A 22,190-nucleotide genomic window follows, 5' to 3' on the forward strand; every position below is an offset into this window, starting at 1 on the left:
AAGAGATAAGAGGCTAGAGTGGGGAATAGAAGAGGAGGGGAAGGAGTGGGAATGTTTTTTACTGGAAGGAGAAATTGATATTCATGCCATCAAGCTGGAAGCTACTCAAACAGAATATAAGGTGTTGCTCCTCTACCCTGAGGGTGGCCTATCATGGAACAAGAGGAGGTCATGGACCAGCATGTCAGAATGAGAACTGGAATTACAATGTCTGACTATCACGAAGGTCTGTTTTTGGCAGATAGAGTAGAGGGGCTTAATGAAGTGCTCCCCCAATTTACAACGGGTCTCACCAATGTGAAGGAGACCACACTGGGAGTACTGGACCCCAGCAGACTCTCAGGTGAAGTGATGCCTCACCTGGAAGGACTGTTTGGGGCCCTGAATGGAGGTGAGGGAGTGAAAGAGGTGGTGAATGGACAGGTGTAGCACTTTAGCCACACACGGGAATAAGTACCAGGAGGGAGATTAGAGGAGAGGTAGAAGTGGATAAAGGAATCACACAGAGGCAGTGATCTTTTGGGAAAGCGCTGGCACGAAGGTGGAGAAGATGAAGGTACACTTGGTGGCATGAACCCTTTGGAGATAGCAGAAGTTGTGAAGGCTCACAAGGTGCTAGGCAAGGATAAGAGGAACACTATCACTGTTAAGGCAGCAGAAAGGTGGGGTGAGTGCAGCATCAATGGTGGAGAAAGGGAAACTCAGCCCTTTGAAGGAGGAGGACTTCTCTGACGCCCTGGAAAGGAAAGCTGCATCCTGGGAACAGATGCTGCAGATACGAAATAAATGAGAAAAGAGAATAGCATTTTACAGGAGACATGGTGGGAAGATAACCATGGAAATCAGCAGTTTATAAAAGATCTCAGTCGCCAGTTTGTCTCTAGAGATGGAGGCAAAGAAATTGACGAGCTCAACATGGGTGCATGAAGCAGCCCTAATACAGTGTCAATGTAGTGGAGAAAGAGTTGGTGTGCATTACCGAAGAAGGCTTGGAACATGTGTTATGAGTGATGAACAGATCTGATGGACAATGGGGTGCAGAGTTAACCATTGCCAACCCCCCTCCTGAGAACTACGAACTATTGCTATTGTTATGCTGCTCATGAGAGAGAGATAAAGCCCAGGCAAGAACATTTGCTACAGATAAGAGGGGGAGAGAGACTGTTGATTTACTGTATTATGACTCTTCCTGGATTATTTATCTTCTACTACAAGGACTGTACTTTGCTCGTTAACATTCCTCAGGAGATAGCAGGAGTGGCCTGATTTGATGGACACGGTCATTCAGAGTTGATGGATAGCTGAGACCCCGTGAGTGGGGATAAAAAGACAGGTCTGGAGAGACACCCCTCAGACATACCAGTGGACACTGACCTGAGTGTTGGGAACCCACAGAAAGGTGGGAGCTTCGGAGACCGAACCAGGAGATCGGTCAGTAAAGCTCACAGTGTTACAGCAGGAAAGGTGGGGACTTGTGTGTGTGTCCACTCATGCCAGAGTGACGAGTCCACCACAGAAGAACAGTCTAGCTGAAGACCAGAGGGGTCATAACTGAATGGCCACAACGATACGATTGATTAAGAAAGCCACAAAAAGGTTTGCCTGCCGCAACTGTTGCTCGCTCACTCTCTCTCTCTCCAACGATTTCAATACAACAACCATAATTACATCAGCATTTATGAACTGAACTCTATACTTTCCTATGACAATTCCTTTACCCCTAGACATCGATAGAGCTTGTTTATTATTGCTTATTATTATTCCTACACTTTTAGGTTTATTACTGCTAACTTGTTTTATATGTATATTTGTATTTTTGATATTGTATTGTGTAGTTTACTAATAAACACCTTTAGTTTGCTACCACCAGACTCCAACGGATTCTTCTTTCTCTGCTGGTCAGACACCCAGTTACGGGGTATGTAACACATGGACTGTTCTACACAGCCTGGCATAGCTAGGGCCGATGCAGGTGTCCACGGCTATCTCGAGTGTGGACAAAGTGTGGAGAGCCGAAGGAAAAGTCATTGAGGGTGAGGACCAGTTCTGCCAGATGGAGCAGTGTGATGGTGGAGGGGAACTGGATGGTTATTTTATTGAGAAAGAAGCAGAGAGTTTTAAGGTCTTCTTGATGGGGGATAAAAATGTATATGGATTGGATATTCTTGCTGAAAATGAGCCGGTCAGGGCCAGGGAGCTGAAAGCTCGTGAGGTGATTGAGAGCATGAGAAATGGTCTGGAGCTAGGAGGGAAAGGACTGAACCAAGGGGGACAGAATGGAATTGAGGAACGGGAACACGAGTTCAATGGGTCAAGAACTGGCAGAAACAATGTACCTACCTAGACAGTCAGGTTTGTGCATCATTGCACAAACAGGTTTGGACGTAGAAGCAAACAGTGTGGGGGCGAGTGAACTATGAGTTTTGTGCGGTGGATGGGGTCAGTGGCAGAGTTGGAAATAATTTTCTGATGATCTGGAGTCATGTCCTCTTCAATGGTAGGTATGAGCAGATGTGTGAGAGTTGCTACTTGGCCTCAGAAAGACAGAGGTCAGCCCACCGCACTACAACAGCGCCACTTTTGTCTGTGGGTTCGATGGTAAGGTTGGGAATAGGGTGAAGAAATTGGAGGGTAGTGCATTCAGAGGGAGTAAGGTTTGAGGAGCTTATAGTGTAGATAGAATTTGGCAGGTATGGCGTTGTAGAAATAAACAGTTGTAGCTGAAAGATGATCAGATGATCCTGGCTGAGAACTAAATATCCATGAATACACATCCTATTGAATAGGCAATAGTCCACCAATAGGTGGACTAGCTCTGGTTAAAAATAAAATCAAATCTTTGGCAAGAAGTGACATAGGATCACAAGATCTAGAAGTAAGAAACTTCAAAGATAAGAAGAACCCTGATAAAAAGTTACATACAGGCTACTGAATAAATACAAAGGCTTGTCAACCATGAAATACCAACTTATTTTAGAAACATAATAGCAGTTTTTAAATATCCAATATTTTTTTAAAAAATCATACTTAACCAACTGGAAAACAACTGCCAAATGCTTTTTTCATTTTCAAACATACTAATTTATTATATTACACTTACAGATTTGATATACAAGGCATTTCTTTGCAATGTAGGAGAATGCTTGGTGATCTCTTCTTGAAGACGCTGAAACATTAAAAATAAAAGTTACTTTGAGATCTACTAGAATTGATGTGGTTTTGCCAAATCTTAGGTAATTTGTAACTCATAAAAAATGAAATACTTGAAATTACAAGAAAAAACATTAAAAACCTGAATAAAAAGGTAAAGTAATTTTGATCTCATTTCATCATAACTTATCTTTAGACATCTTTGAAAATGTGAGTTTTTGATACATACCAGCTTTAGCCCAGTAAAGAGATATTTGACCTCTTGATTAATGAAACAACTAAGCTGAAGCTGCGTTTCTTTGCCCTTTGTTACCTCCTCATCTTCAGCCTCTGTACACTTCATGCTTTATGACAGTTAAGGAAGAATCTGAAAAACTCATCTGTCAAAGCCAAAGATGAAAAACTCCATATATCATAATCAAGATTAAAATCTTGTCTTACAATTTCAGCAAACACTGGAGAAGTTGAAGTTTAACCGACTGAACCTTCTTATAAATAAACCTGTCCTTAATAGTTTATTCCGTCCTCAATCATTGAACATGAGACTGTCAAGGCTTTGTACAACATAGCCTTTTCAACAAGTGTCTAGTCCTACCTTCAAGTGCCCTTGAAAACTGCTTACAAGGTTACTGTTTCTCCAAAGCTATGCTGACCTGTGAAGTGTAACAAATTGCATAAAAGATGGACTAGATGAATGCAATCTGATTTTTCTCATAAAACTGTGGTTCACAGATCTTGAAAAAAAATCTTGTCAGACACAAATGTAGGCGTTTTTCGTAGGTGTCTGAAGTTTTGATAAATTCAGTGCTTGACAGTGGCCATTAAAAGTATATTAGGGCAGCAAAGTGATGAAACTCAGTATCTACCCAGACTGGGAAGCTTTTCTAAAATTTAGCCCCAGACCACATTAAAAGAAAGCTAAGGCATTTCACTTTATTCAGAAAGACTAAAATTAGTTCTGTTATCCAGATAGCCTAAAGTCGAGATGGAGAGGTTGCTTGAGTTTGGCAAGGAGATGGGTGTGAATTAAAATGGAGTAGATAATCTAATGATATTAAGTGACAATAACAGACGGTGCAATGACATAATCGGATAAGGTATAACCAAAGAAGCCATTCCTTGCCTTCTCATTGCCAATGGTAAGATTTTTACATTTTAAGCTTAAAACCATTTTAAATGAAGTAAGCATTTAAAGATAATAAGTAACACAGCAAAGAGCCTATAATTTCTGTGGGGCCAGGAAATCAACATTCTACTCTACCTCTAAAGAGGCAGAGAAAAATGACTGAGTCAACCCCTTTGGAGTGCATGATATTCTTAAGAATTGATTGATGCTTCAATTGCAATAAATTTTTTAAAAATGCTTCTTGAAAGTTACTGAAATAGAAAAACAAGGAAGTGGACTGATAAGTTATTTCTGAAGTTCAAGTGTCCTATGGACTTCCACTCCAAGATCCCTCTGATCCTCCACACTGCCAAGTCTTACCGTTAATACTATATTCTGCCATCATATTTGACCTACCAAAATGAACCACCTCACACTTATCTGGGTTCAACTCCATCTGCCACTTCTCAGAACAACACACACAAAATGCTGGTGGAACACAGCAGGCCAGGCAGCATCTATAGGAGAAGCACTGTTGACGTTTCGGGCCGAGACCCTTCGTCAGGACTAACTGAAAGGAGAGATACTAAGAGATTTGAAAGTAGTGGGGGGAGGGGGAAATGTGAAATGATAGGAGAAGACCGGAGGGGGTGGGATGAAGCTAAGAGCTGGAAAGGTGATTGGTGAAAGTGATACAGAGCTGGAGAAGGGTAAGTATCATGGGACGGTAAACCTCGGGAGAAAGAAGGGGGGGGCGGAGCAGCAGAGGGAGATGGAGAACAGGCAGGGTGATGGGCAGAGAGAGAGAAAAAAACAAACAACTAAATATGTCAGGGATGGGGTAAGAAGGGGAGGAAGGGCATTAACGGAAGTCAGAGAAGTCAATGTTCATGCCATCAGGTTGGAGGCTACCCAGCCGGTATATAAGGTGTTGTTCCTCCAACCTGAGTTTGGATTCATTTTGACAGTAGAGGCGGCCATGGACAGACATATCAGAACGGGAATGGGACGTGGAATTAAAATGTGTGGCCACTGGGAGATCCTGCTTTCTCTGGCAGACCAAGCGTAGGTATTCAGCGAAACGGTCTCCCAGTCTGCGTCAGGCTCAATTCAATTCAATCAGGCTCACAAGGCATGACATGCCTTTGACAAAACCATGCTAACTATTTCTAATCATATTATGCCTCTCCAAATGTTCATATATCCTGCCTCTCAGGATCTTTTCCATCAACTTACCAACCACTGAAGTAAGACTCACTGGTCTATAATTTCCTGGGCTATCTCTACTCCCTTTCTTGAATAAGAGAACAGCATCTGCAATCCTCTGCAACCTCTCCTGTCCCCATTGATGATGCAAAGATCATTGCCAGAGGATCAGCAATCTCCTCCCTCCCCTCCCAAAATAGCCTGAGGTATATGGATTAAGTACTAATAATTAAGCTTCTTGCCCAATGTTTTCAATTTGCAAATAAGGCAAACTCAAATGGAAATCGAGAGAGTTTGTCCATATTTCCACCACTATTGCTATAGCACAATAATTATATTTAAGTCATGCAACAAAAAAACTCAACTTTTTCTCCAGAAGAGTTTTCCCCAACAGCTTTGCTCTGGATTTAATTTTAAGAAAAGGATACGACGTTTCATATTCTATTCCGAAGAACTGATCAATAAAATTTTTCTTCGATGTTGAAACTGTTGCTCCCTCCGAATTAGTCTACAGAGAGGAGTAACGGTTATTCTAGGTAAAGATTAGCTTGCAAAGTTTGAAAAATAATATAGTTAGTCTAATCTTTATTAATTGTAAAAAAAATTGTTAACTTGTTAATTACAAATTTATTTAAATTCAGAGATCATGTGATGAGGAGGGAAATTCAGTAACCAAAATTCAATGTTTGTGTCTGCCAATGGCTTAGAGGTTATTGGATGTATTGATTCCAATCACAACAAAGGCAGCACTTTCATTTTATTTAATCTCCAATGAACCAAGACATAACAATGGATGTCCAATATACTGTAAGTCAATTTTTCTATATCAAATGTTAAAAAGGTACAGTTAAATTTTGTAAAGCATTGAGATGTAGATTGAAAAAACAGTTCAGCTGTTACTGACTCTACAACTTAAGGGCTATAAAATGGATTTAAAAACAAAAAGATCAGGCACAATTACTTGTATTTTAAAAAATATACTGTTTTTAGCTTGTCTATTAACCTCCAACATTTATGTCTTCATACACATGATTCAAAGTCTGGTTATGTATTGTTATTTTATGTGTGTAATCTCATAAATAATATGGAATGTTAATTTGTATACACCTAACACAACCCTGCCCTGGACAAGATATAGCTGTACACTACTGCTCCAAGTGACTTTTTTTGCCATCAATTCTCCCTCCATAAAAATTAACGAAGTACTCAGCTTCATTCAGGTTCAATGCAATTTTTCGTAAGTTTTTAATGCGCAACTAGCTTTGTTTTATTCCCCAAGATGAAAATTCCATCCTTACTCTATTCTAATTCTTATTGTTTCTATAGATAAAGCCAAATCAATTAGACCATAACAATCATAAAGTATAGGGAGAGAATTAAGCCATTTGGCCATTGAGACTGCTCCACCATTTCATCATGACTGATCCATTTTCCCCTCTCAACCTGTTCTCCAGCCTTCTCCCCATAGCCTTTTATGCACTGACTAATAAAGAATCTATGAAACTCTGCCTCAAATGCACCCAAAGACCCAGCCTCCACAGCCACCTGTGGCAACAAATTCCATATATTCACCACTCTCTGGCTAAAGAAGTTCCTCCTCATCTCCGTTTTAAATGGACATCTCTCTCTTCAAAGTCTGTGCCCTCTGGTCCAAGACTCCCACACCAAAGGAAACATCCTCTTCACATCCACTCTATCTAGATCTTTCAGTATTCAATAGGTTTCAATGTGATTCCCCTTCATTCTTCTTAATTCTAGTAAGTACAAGCCCAGAGTGATCAAAAGCTTCTCATATGATAACCCTTTTCCCCAGAATCATTCTTATGAACCACCTCTGAACTCTCCCAACGTCAGCACACCCTTTTTTAGATAAGTGGCTCAAAACTGCTCACAATGCTGTAAGTGATGCTTCACCAATCTTGAAAGGTCATTGTCAATGCTTCCACTATCTTCCCAACCACCTCTTTCAGAACGCTGGGGTGTAATCCATCCGGTCCAGATGACTCATCCACCTTCAGACCTTTTTAAGTTTCTGAAGCACTTTCACCCTCGTGATAGCAACTTCATTCAGTTCTGCCTGACTCTTTTGAATTTCTGGCATACTGCTAGTGTCCTTCACAGTGAAGACTGATACAATATACTTATTCTGTTCGCCCATCATTTCCAGGCTCCCCATTACCTTTCCACTGTCATTTTTCAACAGTCTCAGGTACTCATACCCGTCTTTTACTCTTTACATACTTTCACTATCCTCTTTGATATTATTGGCTAGCTTAGCTTTATATTTCACCTTTTTCTTCCTTATGGCTTTTTTTTTTAAAGTTGCCTTCTGTTGATATTTAAAAGCTTCCCAATTCTAACTTCTCACAAATGTTTGTTCTATAATATGTCCTCTTTTTTGCTTTATGTTGTTTTTGACTTTCCTTGTCAGCCATGGGTATGTCATCCTGCCTTTAGAATACTACTTCTTCACGACGCATCTATCCTGCACCTTTCAAAGTGCTTTCAGAGACTCTATAGCCATTACGGTTTTGCAGTCATCCCTGCTAGTGTCCCCTTCCAATCAACTTTGGTCAGCTCCTAGCTCATGCTTCTATGATTTCTTTTACTCCACAGTAATAATGATACAACTGGCTATAGCTTCTATCTCTCAAATTGCAGGGAGAAGTCTACCAGAAGTCTCCTGAGGGTTCCTTTAGCTTAAGCTTCCTAATCAAATCCAGTACATTACTCAACACCCAATTCTGAATAGCTAGAAGGCTCAAGCACAAGCTGCTCTAAAAAGCCACTTCATAAGCATTCTACAAATTCTCTCACTTGGGATCCAGCACCAACTGGTTTTCCCTGTCTATCTGCATATTGAAATCCCCTTGATTATCGTAACCTTGCCCCTTTGATATGCATTTTCTCTATATGCCGTTGTAATTTGTAGACCACATCTTGGCTATTGTTCAGAGGCCTGTATATAATGCCCATCGGGGTCTTTTTATTCTTGCAGTTTTTATCCACAAGATTCTACATCTTCTGATCCTGTGTCACCTTTCTAAGTATTTGATTTCATTTTTAACCAACTGAGTCACCCCAACCCCACTGCATACCTGCCTGTCCTTTTGATACAATGTGTATCCTTGGATGTTAATCTCCCAACTATGATCTATTTAAGTCACGACTCAGTGATGCACACAATGTCATGGTTATGGGTTACTTTTCTCTAACCAATTCTGTTTAGTTTTAGGCTGTATAAAAGCTATAATGTACCAATGAGAAGGACGAAGGCAGAGGTGGGGGAAAGAAGCCAGTATCATCACTTCTAATTATTATTGGAAGTACACGTATTGACACTGTTTAAATACATATTCAGCTGTATTCCCTATGGTGAAATATTACTGCATTCACCATGTTCACAACTGTACTGGTCAAAGAGTTATGGTGCACTAATAGAACAATTTCAACAATAAAAAAATAACAACTTCAGAAGAGGTGAGGAGAGAGAGAAAAGTAGTTTTACAATTATTTAAACATTGAAATCCATATATCAAGTTTTAACCAAACAATCAGTCTTTCTCAGACTTAGTTATGAGAACTTGCAACGACAGTATCATATTAACTGAGCTATATTAACTACACTTATACCTCCAAAGGTGCATCTAATTCCAATGGGTCAAGCTTCTGTTGCAGCACCCGCATGATCTGTACCCAACACTCATTAGCATCCTGGAAAGGATACATAAATGGACGATTAAAAATGTCATAGGCTTTACATCTTCAAAAACATTTTATTTTTATTTTCATGCATTTAATCAATAGGTAATCTTGAACTCCTAAATTACCCTGGTTGGTAATTTGTTGAAAACAAACCAGCTCAAGTCAGATTTATTTTCCAATAAATTGTTCATCTGAGCTACTTTAAACCTCAAAGTTCTAAGTACCATACTTTTTCATATAATTATTAGACTGTCAAAGAGAAGCTGCTTACATTGCAGTTGCACGTCCCTAATATTTTACTGCAAAGATGCAAGAGTCAACTTGGGAAACTCGTTAGAACTTGTCACTGCCTTAATTAAATATTTTAATTAATTCATGTGTTTTTAAATGCAGACTCTCAATGATGCAGATTTCTTAACCTATTCTATTACAGTAAAATTTCCAGGTGCTATAAGCACTCTGTGCTTATTAATTTGAATAGGTAAATAGATACAAAAAAAGGGACAAATGCTGGAGAAACTCAACAGGTTAGGCAGCATCTATGGAAATGAATTAACAGTTGAAATATCAGGATGAGACCTTTCATCAATACACTACTGAGTTCCTCCAACATTTTATGTGTGCTGCTCTGGATTTCCAGTATCAGCAGAATCTCTTGCATTTGTAGAAGAACCAGCAAGTTGCTTTTACAAAGGAATTGATTAGATAAAGCCCACAATGCATTTGGGATAAATCTTATTAAATCAAATTTGTTGAATTTTAGACTTTTTTAATCTATTTATCTATTTAGAGATATAGCATAGGTCAGAATTTACCAGCCCAAAGAGCTGCACCTCCCAGCAAACCCACCTGTTTAACACTGGCCTAGTCACAGGACAATTTACAATGACCAATTAACCTATTGCCCAGTACACTTTTGGACTGGAGGAGAAAACAGGAAAACCCAGAGGAAACCCATGCAGTTATGGGGAGAACATATAAACTCCTTATAGAATTGAACTCTTCCTGGATTATTTACCTTTCACTACAAGGACTTTACTTTGCTCGTTAACATTCCTCAGGAGACAGCAGGAGTGGCCTGATTTGATGGACACAGTCATTTAGAGTTGATGGATGGGTAAGACCCCGTTAGTAGGGATAAAAGACAGGTCTGAGGAGACACCCCTCAGACACACCAGTGGACACTGTTGTGAACCCACAGAAAGGTGGGGGTTTCGGAGACCGAATCGGGAGATCGGCCAATAAAGCTCACAGTGTGACAGCAGGGCCGGTGGGGACTTGTGTGTGTGTCCACTCATGCCAGAGTGACGAGTCCACCACAGAAGAACGGTCCAGCTGAAGAACAGAGGGGTCATAGCTGAATGACCACAACACGATACGACGGACTAAGAAAGCAACAGAAGGTTTGCCTGCTGCAGCTGTTACATCTCGCTCACTCTCTCTCTCTCCAACGATTACAACACAACAACCATAACTACCTCAGCACGCATGAACTGAACTTTATACTTTTCTATGACAATTCATTTACCCCTAGACATCGACAGAGCTTGTTTATTATTGCTTATTATTGTTCCTACACTTTTAGGTTTATTATTGCTAACTTGTTTTATATGTATATTTGCATTTTTGATACTGTATTGTGTAGTTTACTAATAAACATCTTGAGTTTTTGGTACCATCAGACTCCAACGGATTCTTCTATCTTTGCTGGTCTGACACCCAGTTACGGGATACGTAACAATGGAAAATGCTTGACGGAATAAGCTTAATATCATTGTGGCTGAAAGGGAGGGAAGGAGATCAATTTGGACAAATATTCCATCTGTTACTTTAAATTACATTCATCCGGAAAATAATTAAGAAACACAATCAGCAAATGCAATCTTCTAATAAAATTAATAATTCCACAACTTAAAATCCATTTAAAGCTCAGTTTTATTACCAGTACTAAAAAGAACAAATCTTTTCAAGGCATGATGGGGAAAAGTTAATTGGTGTTTTGATGATCAAACAAACCATGCGGGGATTCAGATTTCTGGATCATTGGGACCTCTTTTGGGGCAGGCATGACCTGTACAAAAAGGACGGGTTGCACTTGAATCTGAGGGGGACCAATATCCTGGCAGGAAGGTTTGCTACGGCTATAGGGGAGAGTGTACACTAGAATTACTGGGAGGTGGGAACTGAACTGAAGAGACAGAGGAAGGGGGCTGCTGGCTCACAAATAGAGAAAGCTTGGAGACAGTGCGAGAGGGAGGATAGACAGGTGATAGAGAAGGGATACAGTCAGACTGATCATTTGAGATGTGTCTATTTTAATGCAAGAAGCATCATAATCAAAGCAGATGAGCTTAGAATGTGATTCAGTACTTGGAGCTATCATGTTGTGGCCATTACAGAGACTTGGATGGCTCAGGGGCAGGAATGGTTACTTAGAGTGCCAGGCTTTGGATATTTCAAAAGGGACAGGGAGGGAGGCAAAAGAGGTGGGGGTGTGGCACTGCTGATCAGAGATCGTGACACAGCTGCAGAAAAGGAAGAAGTCATGGAGGGATTGTCTATGGAGTCTCTGTGGGTGGAAGTTAGAAACAGGAAGGAGTCAATACTGGGCATCTTTATAGACCACCCAATAGTAACAGGGACATCGAGGAGCAGATAGGGAGACAGATTCTGGAAAAGGTGTAATAACAACAGGGTTCTTGTGGTAGGAGATTTTAATTTCCCAAATATTGATTGACATCTCTCTAGAGCAAGGGGTTTAGATGGGGTGGAGTTTGTTAGGTGCATTCAGGAAGGGTTCCTGACGCAATATGTAGATAAACCTACAAGAAGAGAGGCAGTACTTGGTCTGGTATTAGGAAATGAACCTGGTCAGGTGGTGGGTCTCTTTGTGGGACAGCATTTTGGAGCTCGTGATCACAATTCTATCTTCTTTACCATAGCATTGAAGAGGTATAGTAACAGACAAGTTAGGAAACTACTTAATTGGAGTAAGGGGAAACGCGAAGCTATGAAGCAGGAACTTGGAAGCATAAATTGGGAACAGATGTTCTCAGGGAAATGTAGGGCAGAAATGTGGCAAATGATCAGGGGATATCTGCGTGGGTGTTCTGTATAGGTACGTTCCAGTGAGATAGGGAAAAGATGGTAGGATACAGGATCCATGGTGTACAAAGGCTGTTGAAAACCTCGTCAAGAAAAGAAAAGCTTATGAAAGGTTCAAAAAACTAGGTAATGATAGAGATCTGGAAGATTATAAGGCTAGCGGGAAGAAGCTTAAGAATGAAAACAGGAGAGCCAGAAGGGGCCATGAGAAGGCCTTGGTGAGCAGGATTAAGGGAAACCCCAAGGCATTCAACAAGTATGTGAAGAGCAAGAGGATAAGATGCAACAGAATAGGACCAATCAAGTGTGACAGAGGAAAAGTGTGTATGGAACCGGAGGAGATAGCAGAGGTACTGACTGAGTACTTTGCTTCAGTATTCACTAAAGAAAAGGATCTTGGCGATTGTAGGGATGACTTACAGCAAATTGAAATGCTTCAGCATATAGACATTAAGAAAGAGGACATGCTGGAGCTTTTGGAAAGCATCAAGTTGAATAAGTTTCCAGGACCGGACGAGATATACCCCAGGCTACTGTGCAAGTCAAGGGAGGAGATTGCTGAGCCTCTGGCAATGATCTTTTCATCGTCAATGGGGGCGGGAGAGGTTCCAGAGGATTGGAGGGTTGCAGGTATTGTTCCCTTATTCAAGAAAGGGAGTAGAGATAGCCCAGAAAATTATAGACCAGTGAGTCTTACTTCAGTGGTTGGTAAGTTGATGGAAAAGATCCTGACAGGCAGGAAATATGAACATTTGGAGAGGCATAATATGATTAGAAATAGTTAGCATGGTTTTGTCAAAGGCAAGTCGTGCCTTGTGAGCCTGACTGAATTTTTTGAGGATGTGACTGAACACATTGATGAAGATAGAGCAGAAGATGTAGTGTATATGGATTTCAGCAAGACATTTGAAAAGGTATCCCATGCAAGGCCTATTGAGAAAGTAAGGAGGCATGAGATCCAAGGGGACATTGCTTTGTGGATCCAGAACTGGCTTGCCCACAGAAGGCAAAGTGTGGTTGCAGATGGGTCATATTCTGCATGGAGGTCAGTGACCAGTGGTGTGCCTCAGGGATCTGTTCTGGCATCCCTTCTCTTCATGATTTTTTATAAATGGCCTGGATGAGGAAGTAGTGGTCAGCAAATTTGCTGATGACACAAAGGTTGGGGGTGTTGTAGATAGTGTGGAGGGCTGTCAGAGGTTTACAGTGGGACATCGATAGGATGCAAAACTGGGCTGAGAAGTGGCAGATGGAGTTCAACCCAGTTAAGTGTGAGGTGGTTCATTTTGGTAGGTCAAATATGATGGCAGAATATAGTATTAATGGTAAAACTCCTGGCAGTGTTGAGGATCAAGAGGGATCTTAGGGTCTGATAGGACACTCAAAGCTATTGCGCAGGTTGACTCTGTGGTTAAGAAGGCATATGGTGCATTGGCCTTCATCAACCGTGGGATTGAGTTTAAGAGCCGACAGGTGATGTTACAGCTATATAGGACCCTGGTCAGACCCCACTTGGAGTACTGTGCTCGGTTCTGGTCGCCTCACTGCAGAAAGGATGTGGAAGCCATAGAAAGGGTGCAGAGGATATTTACAAGGATGTTGCCTGGATTGGGGAGCATGCCCTCTGAGAACAGGTTGAATGAACTCGGCCTTTCCTCCTTGGAGCGGTGGAGGATGAGAGGTGACCTGATAGAGGTGTATACGATGAGAGGCATTGATCGTGTGCATCGTCAGAGGCTTTTTCCCAGGGCTGCAATGGCTAGCACAAGAGGGCACAGTTTTAAGGTGCTTGGAAGTAGGTACAGAGGAGATGTCGGGGTAAGCTGTTTTTGTCTTAAAACGCAAAGAGTGGGAGTGCATGGAATGGGCTGCCAGTAACAGCAGTAGAGGCAGATATGATAGGGTCTCTTAAGAGACTCTTGGATAGGTACATGGAGCTTAGAAAAATAGAGGGCTATGGGTAACCCTAGGCAATTTCTAAAGTAAGTACATATTCGGCACAGCACTGTGGACCGAAGGGCCTGTATTGTGCTGTTTGTTTTCTATGTTTCTATGTACAAGATTCTGCCACGAACACCAGTGACACTCAAGGTACTAACCAGGTAAGGCAATGATGTTCATTTACAGGGATGTTAAACTGCAAATGCAGGATTTAATAGAAGAACTCAGCAGTCATACACAAACTGATTAAAGCAAGGCACTGCAGCTGCAAGTGGTAGTGGCATGTAGACATGACATAGAATAGAACCCCTATAACCAATTATCACTTGTACTACTGTAGGACCCAAATGAAGGACCATGATCAATCAAAAGCATCAGAAGAACTGTGAGCAGCAGGATAAATTCAATAAAATGATTACCTCCCAATCAGAGGATTTATATATTTATTTAGAGATACCACTTGGAACAAACCCTTCAGCCCAATGACCCACACAGCAACCCATCTATTTAACCTTAACTCAAACAACCCAGACAACTTACAATGACTAATTAACCTACTGTCACTGGACACTGTCAGGAAATGCACGGAAGGACAGACAAACTTCTTAGAGGATGCTGGAACTCCAGAGTCCAACTCTTTGAGCTGTAATACTGTCATGCTAGACGCTACGCTACCATGGCACCTTAATATAGAAGAACAATTTAATTGCCAATAGCTACTCATTCACGACCACTACAACTACAGGTGGGCTGATGGTGGAGAAAGGTTTACAGAAAAAAAAAACTAAACCACCATGCAGCAGCCCCATAGAAACATGATAAAGAATATTTGTGCCACATGTCAGGCATTGAATATTTCTAGCAGCTTATAACTACTACCTCCTGATATTCAGAAAGTATTACTTGTTCTTACCCCACAACAATATCCCAAATAGTATTCAACTGAACGCGTTATCCAAATATTGTGGATGAATCAATTTCCTAAAGCCTTTTCTCTATAAAGTAGAAATCAAAAAAATGCAGGTGAGTGCAGCTCAAAGAACCCAATAACATTCAGAATGGCATTCCATCCTTCATCCCAAATATCCAATCCTTCCACAACGATAAGAGCATAGAGTAGCTTATGCAATCTTCAAAATACACTGCTGCAACTCAACACTTCTTCAATTGTATCACCCAACCCTAAACTGTATTCCGCTAAATACAACCTCTGTCAATACAAGGTCAAAAACTGCAAGGGGATGGCAATATCAACACCTATACTTATCTGGAATACAGCACAATTTCTTCAACATCACTGGTTTAAAATGCCAAAGCTCCCTATCTGACATCTTGGTCATCCCATCACAACAGACTGGAGTAGCTCAAAGCAACAGGAAATTATTGATGGGTAATAAATAAGGTAATTGAAAACACACACACACTGCTGGAGAACTCAGCAGGTCACGTAGCATCTATGGAAATGAATTGACAGTCAATGTTTCTGTCCAAGACCCTTCTTCACGATCAAAATAATTCAAATAGAAAATATTTGAAATTGCCTTTTTACATAACTTACTTGCTGAAGATACTGGCCTTGCTCCCCTTTCTCTGCAAACTGGGGGAATGCCATGTGGAGGAACTGCAGTAGAATTATAGGTGGAATACTAGAGGATGTTTTATCCATTGATTCAAACAAGTCTCGAAAAGCTGAAATAAATGGACACATTTCATCATTTTTCTTTATCTTTAAGGATATCTGATGATAGTGCAATTAAGCCTGATGGGGCAGATTTTAAGGGACTGGGGTGGACATGTATTTTCCAATGTTCTCGTACTTCTTAATTAGCTTCTTAATCATTTCACAGATTAGTTGAGAGAAGAAATAGTACTGCTGGCAGTACTGGGAAGTACAGCTCGAACTTGGACCTGAAGGTCTCTTCTGTTTAAAAAAAAGGCCTCAAGATTTGTGAAAGCCTTTCTTCAGGAGAGGTGCATAGATGACATGGGTATATATTCACCTATTAATACATTCTCCCAAGTCAAAACTAAACAGATACAACTAAATTTCTCTGAACTCTTAAGGGTAAAAAGGCAGTTAAACTAAAGATACAGGAGATTATAGGAATACAAAATGAAACATATATATAAAAACTTCTTCACCTACCTGCTGTTATATACTGTGGTGGAGTCATTGCCACCGAAGTTCTCAAAGCACCTTTATATCTGAAAAGGTAAAGGAATTTTTTTATCTCAGATCTGAACAGCTAATCCCTATTCTGAGTCAGTGACCACTAGGCTCTAGGCAACCCACCCGAAGGAAACATCCTCTCTGCAACAACCTTGTTGAACTCTGAAAGAATTTTGTATATTTCACATCCCATTCTTCTAAACTCACAGGTATAGTGCTAGTATGTTATTCTATCCTCACACAATAAACCCGCTTATCCACAAATTAACCTCCACGGAAAATCTTCACTGTATCTCTTCAATTGTAAATGCATCTTTCCTTTGGGTGGCATAACAGCCCAATACACAATATTCTACATGTACTCTCATCAGACTCTATATAACTGGAATAAGACATCTACGTTTATACTTGTGCTCAAATCCTCACAAAAATTGCAAAAAAAATCAGGCAGTTGTTCAATTCGCCCCTTCCCCATGATGATTATCACAAAGCAAAAATTCTTTTGCTGTTCTCACATTCAGATTCCATACAATTGTAATAACATAAATCATTTACATTTTTGTAACTATAAACTACTTAACAAATTCATTTTTCTTTGTACAACATTTAAATTATACCTCCATTTGCAAGCGGGATTTGCATGTCACTGGAAATTAGTCATCTGGAAGCCTGGACCAACAACCCAGAAAACCTGATTCACATCCAATCACAGAAACTTTGCATTTTAAATTCATTGATAAGCTGGAATTCAGAAGAATACAACTACCACCCCCACCAGTTACAGTAACGTTGACAAGAACTGGAATTTTAAAACTGATGTCTTTCAAAGAAGTAATTCTGCTCACTGACCTAATCTGTTCACGTTATATTCAAATTGTAATAATATTCAACATAATTCGGTCTGCAATTATCAGGGTTTTTAAAACTGTAAGGTGCAATATAAATTTGAAATTCATGACTTCATAATATATCCAGAGCATTTCTTTCCTCAGTTTTTTTTTTAAGAGCTGTAACTTCTCTTCTTTTATCTTGGTTAATTTTGTATTTGAGAATATGGAATCTGAAATCCATGTTAACATGCAGCAACAACACCCACAAGAGCAATCAAAAAATACTAATCTTGCAAGAAACCATTTTACTGCTAATAATCCTATATACACAGCAACAAACAACCTTTGATCAATACAGTTAATCATATTCATTGATCTCCTGATCAACATGGTGTCTTGAAGAAATACAAAATGAGAACTGACATTAATCTTATTTAAAGTTTCTTTAGCAACTTTTAGTTAATACATTACTGTAAGTAAACATTGCAGTCAAAGTACTACAGCACAGAAACAGAGGCTCTAGACCAGATCTAGTCCCATCTATCTGCACCCAGCCCGTACCCCTCCAAACCCCTTCCATCCATGTACCCATCCAAATTTTGTTCAAATGTTCCAATTGAACCCGTCTACCACTTACCCTGACAGCTCATTCCACACTTGTACCACCTTCGGAGCGAAAAGTTTCCCCTCAGATATCCCTTAAATATTTCACCTTTCACCATAAACCTATGACCTCCAGTTCGAGTCCAAATCCAACCTGAGGAGAAAGAGCCTGCATGTCTACACCCTTTCTATACCCCTCATAATTTTCTCCCCTCATTCTCATGCTCTCCAGGGAATGAAGTCCTAATCTGTTCAATCTTTCTCTATAACTCAAGTCCCAGCAACATCCTTGTAAAGACTTTCTACATTCTTTCAAGTTTATTGATATCTATCTTGTAGATAGGTGACCAGAGCTGTACACAGTACTTAGAATCAGCCTCACCATCTCGCAAAACTTCAACATAACATTCCAACTCCTGTACTCAACACCCCAAATTATGAAGGCCAATGTGCAAAACTTAATCTAACTATGATGCCACTTTCAAGGAATTATGGATTTGTATTCCCAGGTCCTTTTATTCTACCACACACCTCACAGCCTAATCATTCACTGTGTTACTCTGACCCTGGTTTGACCTCCCAAAGTGCAGCACCTCACATTATCTCGATTTTTCAACCCATTTTCCCAGCTGGTCAAGACAATGCTGAAAGCTGTGATAGCATTCCTCCCTGTCCCACTTTGCACCCAAACCTGGTGTCATATACAAATCTGCTCAACCGGTTTACTACTTTATCATCTAAATCCTTAATATAGATGAAAAACAATGACCTATCGCTGATCCCTGCTGCACACTACTAGTTACAAGCCTCTAATCAGAGAAAATAACCCATCCTCTATTGCTCTCTCACTTCTCCCGTTTTGTCATCCTGAATGGCAAGTGAATTAACCTTCTGGACTAAACACCCATGTGGGATTTGTCAAAGGCCAATGTGAAGCTCCATGTAAACTACGTCCACCGCTTTCCTTCATCAATCTTGGTAACTTCCTTGAAAAACTATGATTGATTTCACATGATCTACCATGTAGAGAGCCGTGTTGATTATTCCAAATTAGATCCTGTCTACCCAAATACTTATATATACAGTCCAATAATTTACCCACAACTGACATCAGGTTCACTGGCCTATAATTTCTTGGCTTATTCTCAGAGCTTTTTTGAACAAAAGAACAACATTAGCTACCAGTCATCTGGCACCTCACCCATGGCTAAGGACATTTTAAATACAGTATCTCTGCCAGGATCCCAGCAATTTCTGCACTAGCCTCCCACAGGTCCAACCTACAACTTGTTAGGCCCGGCAATTTGTCCATCCAATTTATCCAGCAGCTCCTCATCATCCATAATCCAGATATGCTTCATGACCTCACTAACTCTTGCCTCAGTTCTATTCTCTCTGACTCTGAGTAAATACAGAATCACATATTTTGAATAAGGAATTATTATTGAGCACACCAAAATATTTTAATCCACTTCCTGCTTTTTGTACTTACTTTCTCAAGGTGTCCCTGAGCTCAGGCACTGAACGCAGACATTGTACAGTAGCATTCATGTAACAGGTGTTTCCAAGGTTGGTAAGCCCACATGGTAGATCCATCTGCCAACAAAAAACGTAAACAATAACCATGTTATTTATATGAAAAGATGACTTCTGGACTAAATATAGGCATCAGGCATACTGATACAGCATATAGGTTAAGGAAATCTTGCTAACTTCAGCCTATTTTATCAAGAGTCTCCAAGTACCCCAAAACCTAATTCTTAATAATGGAATCAGTAAATCAGGCCAACTGGTTTACAATTTACTGTTTTTAGCATCCCTACCTTCTTCAAGAGTGGAGTGACTTTTGTAATTTTCCAATCCTCTGGAACCATTCCAGACTCCAGTGATTCTCAAAAGATCACATATTAATAACATCAGACAGATCTCCCGGATCCACATTTCAGTTATCCTTTTGGCTCTTGAAGGGACCTACTCTATCCTAAGCTATCTTCTGCTTTTTGTAAAAAAAGGTTTTCGGATTTTCTTTAATCCTACTTGCCTGCTGCTCCTTTTGGCTTTCCAACTTAAGTTCATTCCTATATTCTCATTCAACCTTAAAAGGACTTGTTCAAAACCAATTTCCTATATCTGACATAGATTTCCTTCTTTTCCATGATAAAACCTGCATTTATGGCTCTTTATATAACTGGATACAGTAGATTATAGTTAATTAGGCCATCAGTCTTTGGGGCAGCTGCTTATTTGGGACAACACTTAACGAACAAAAACCAATCAAGAAAATAGCTGAGATTCCTTTTTTTATGCCACTTAATTGGGACAGGAGGCTGTTGTTTAATAGTTTTAATTAGCGTAGCCATTAGACGCTACATCATGCTTAAAGCAAACAGTTTTAAAATAGCATCAGTTGTGTGTGTTTGTGTTCAAAATCCAGTAATTTTTGTCAGTGATGTTGATGAGAACTAAGCAGTAAGACAATTCAGAACGGTGTTACTCTGTGGTTTCAAACATTTTGGCTTGGAGATGCCAGAAATGGCCAGGAGTGAAAATGAAAGGATTTCACTACAAGTTAAGAACTATGAAGAATTTGAAGGTATCGACAATTACCTTGAATGTTTCAATGAAAATAAAGGTTTGAAAGATGCAATCGTCAGAAGTATTGTATGAAGGCAGTCCATTATCTGCAATGATTTTGTTCATTTACAGCCAATCACAAAAACGTGGCAGTGTACAGTGAATGAATTCCTCCACTGATAACTATTAGGAACCAATAAGTAAGGGTTTGTAGGCGTTTCATTTAATATTTGGTAGCCTTGTATGGTTCTGGATAGACTGGAGAGGAGAATAGATATACTCCACCTTTCACACTTTGCTAACAAGGCTCAGGCACCACTCTGCTCTACATTCTATCCAGAACCCATAAGGCTACCAAATATTAAATAAATGACTACAAACCCTTACTTACTAACTATCTCTATAACTATATAAAACAATGTTATGACTGAAATAAGAATTTTTTTTTTTGCAAGTACTTACAGCGGAGGCCAGCTGTTCTTCTGTCATGTCTTCCATAAAAGTTGGACGTACAAGTGGCTCTTCAGGCAATGCCTCTGCTGATCCCATCATTAACAGAGTCATTCCCTATAAATATAATTCACACAAGTCTGGAATTAATATCTTAAATGACACATGCCAAATATTTCATCTTTTTCATAGTGTCACTGACTTTTTGTGAGTAGCATTTTAAAAATTAAAAGACAAGTGAAGAACAAGATTTCAGACTATGGAACTATCAAGTGAAATTAACATAATGAAGAATATATCTATAAATGACAATGAAGTATCAAAGGCAAACATAGATTTTTAAATTCTGGAAACAATTAAAGGCATTGAAGACCAAAGGGAATGAGGAGTTAAATACTTTTAATATTCTGATAAAGACTGAGTTAGCAGTATGAGTTTCTCTCATTGAGAATCTTAATTCCATAATAGTACCATTATTATATGATGCTCATTATGAACAGTACAGGAAGATTCACAGGCCATTTGCCACAGTAGTACTTAAAAGTAAAAGGCTGTAATAGGTAGATCTGTGGAAACTGAAGGCTGGACTGTTTTGTGTGTTAACACTACATATGTATATCTTATGGTCTAACACCCAAAACAGCCTTCTGAAAAATTAGGCCATTTAAGTCTATTTTGGCATTCAATTGAGTTGATGTTTTTTTTTGAAAAAGTACATTTTCCCACTTTCTCCCTATAACCCACAACCCCCAAAGAATCTATCTTAAATACACAAAATGACATGGCCTCCCCAGCCTCTGTGGCATTGAATTCCACAGATTCACCTCTCTTTTGCTGAAGAAATTTCTCATCTTAGTTTTAAAGAGTCACCCCTTTCTTTTGAGTCTATGTCCTTGGATCCTAGACTCTCTCGCTAATGGCTCAGTATTACAGTGAAGTAAAGGGAATCACAGAGACATGAGAGTGGAATTGGCCAGGATTGATTGGAAAATAACACTGACAGGGAAGATGGCTTTACAACAATGACTGGAATTTCTGAAAACAATTCAGAGGGCACAGGATCTACACATCCTAAAGAGGAAAAAGTATTCTAAAGGAAAGATGACACAACCGTTGCTAAGAAGAGAAGTCAAAGCCAACATAAAAACCAAAGAGAGGGCATATAATAGAACAAAAATTAATGAGAAGTTAGAGGATTGGGAAGCTTTAAAAAACAACAGAAGGCATCTAAATAGTCATTAAGGTAAAGATGGAATATGAAAGTAAGCTTGCCAATAATATTAAAGGGAATACCAAAAGTTTCTTCAGATATATAAAGTGTAAGAGAAGTAAGAGTGGATATCAAACCGCT

At 39.7% G+C, this 22,190-nt stretch overlaps 1 protein-coding gene across 1 annotated transcript in view; it reads right to left on the bottom strand.

Annotated features, from left to right (window-relative positions):
* Nucleotides 1-22,190, bottom strand: part of usp14 (ubiquitin specific peptidase 14 (tRNA-guanine transglycosylase)) — a 55,237-nt gene that overhangs the window by 20,677 nt on the left and 12,370 nt on the right. Inside the window, exons 4-11 of the mRNA XM_073043487.1 lie at nucleotides 20,852-20,956; nucleotides 19,308-19,411; nucleotides 16,359-16,417; nucleotides 15,771-15,901; nucleotides 9,095-9,175; nucleotides 5,890-5,969; nucleotides 3,380-3,494; nucleotides 3,101-3,166 (exon numbers count right to left, since the gene is read on the bottom strand). Coding sequence (XP_072899588.1) covers nucleotides 3,101-3,166; nucleotides 3,380-3,494; nucleotides 5,890-5,969; nucleotides 9,095-9,175; nucleotides 15,771-15,901; nucleotides 16,359-16,417; nucleotides 19,308-19,411; nucleotides 20,852-20,956 — 741 coding nt within the window. The remainder of the gene's footprint in view (nucleotides 1-3,100; nucleotides 3,167-3,379; nucleotides 3,495-5,889; nucleotides 5,970-9,094; nucleotides 9,176-15,770; nucleotides 15,902-16,358; nucleotides 16,418-19,307; nucleotides 19,412-20,851; nucleotides 20,957-22,190) is intronic.

Source organism: Hemitrygon akajei, chromosome 1 (genome assembly GCF_048418815.1).
Source record: "Hemitrygon akajei chromosome 1, sHemAka1.3, whole genome shotgun sequence".
Classification (NCBI taxonomy): Eukaryota; Metazoa; Chordata; class Chondrichthyes; order Myliobatiformes; family Dasyatidae; genus Hemitrygon; species Hemitrygon akajei.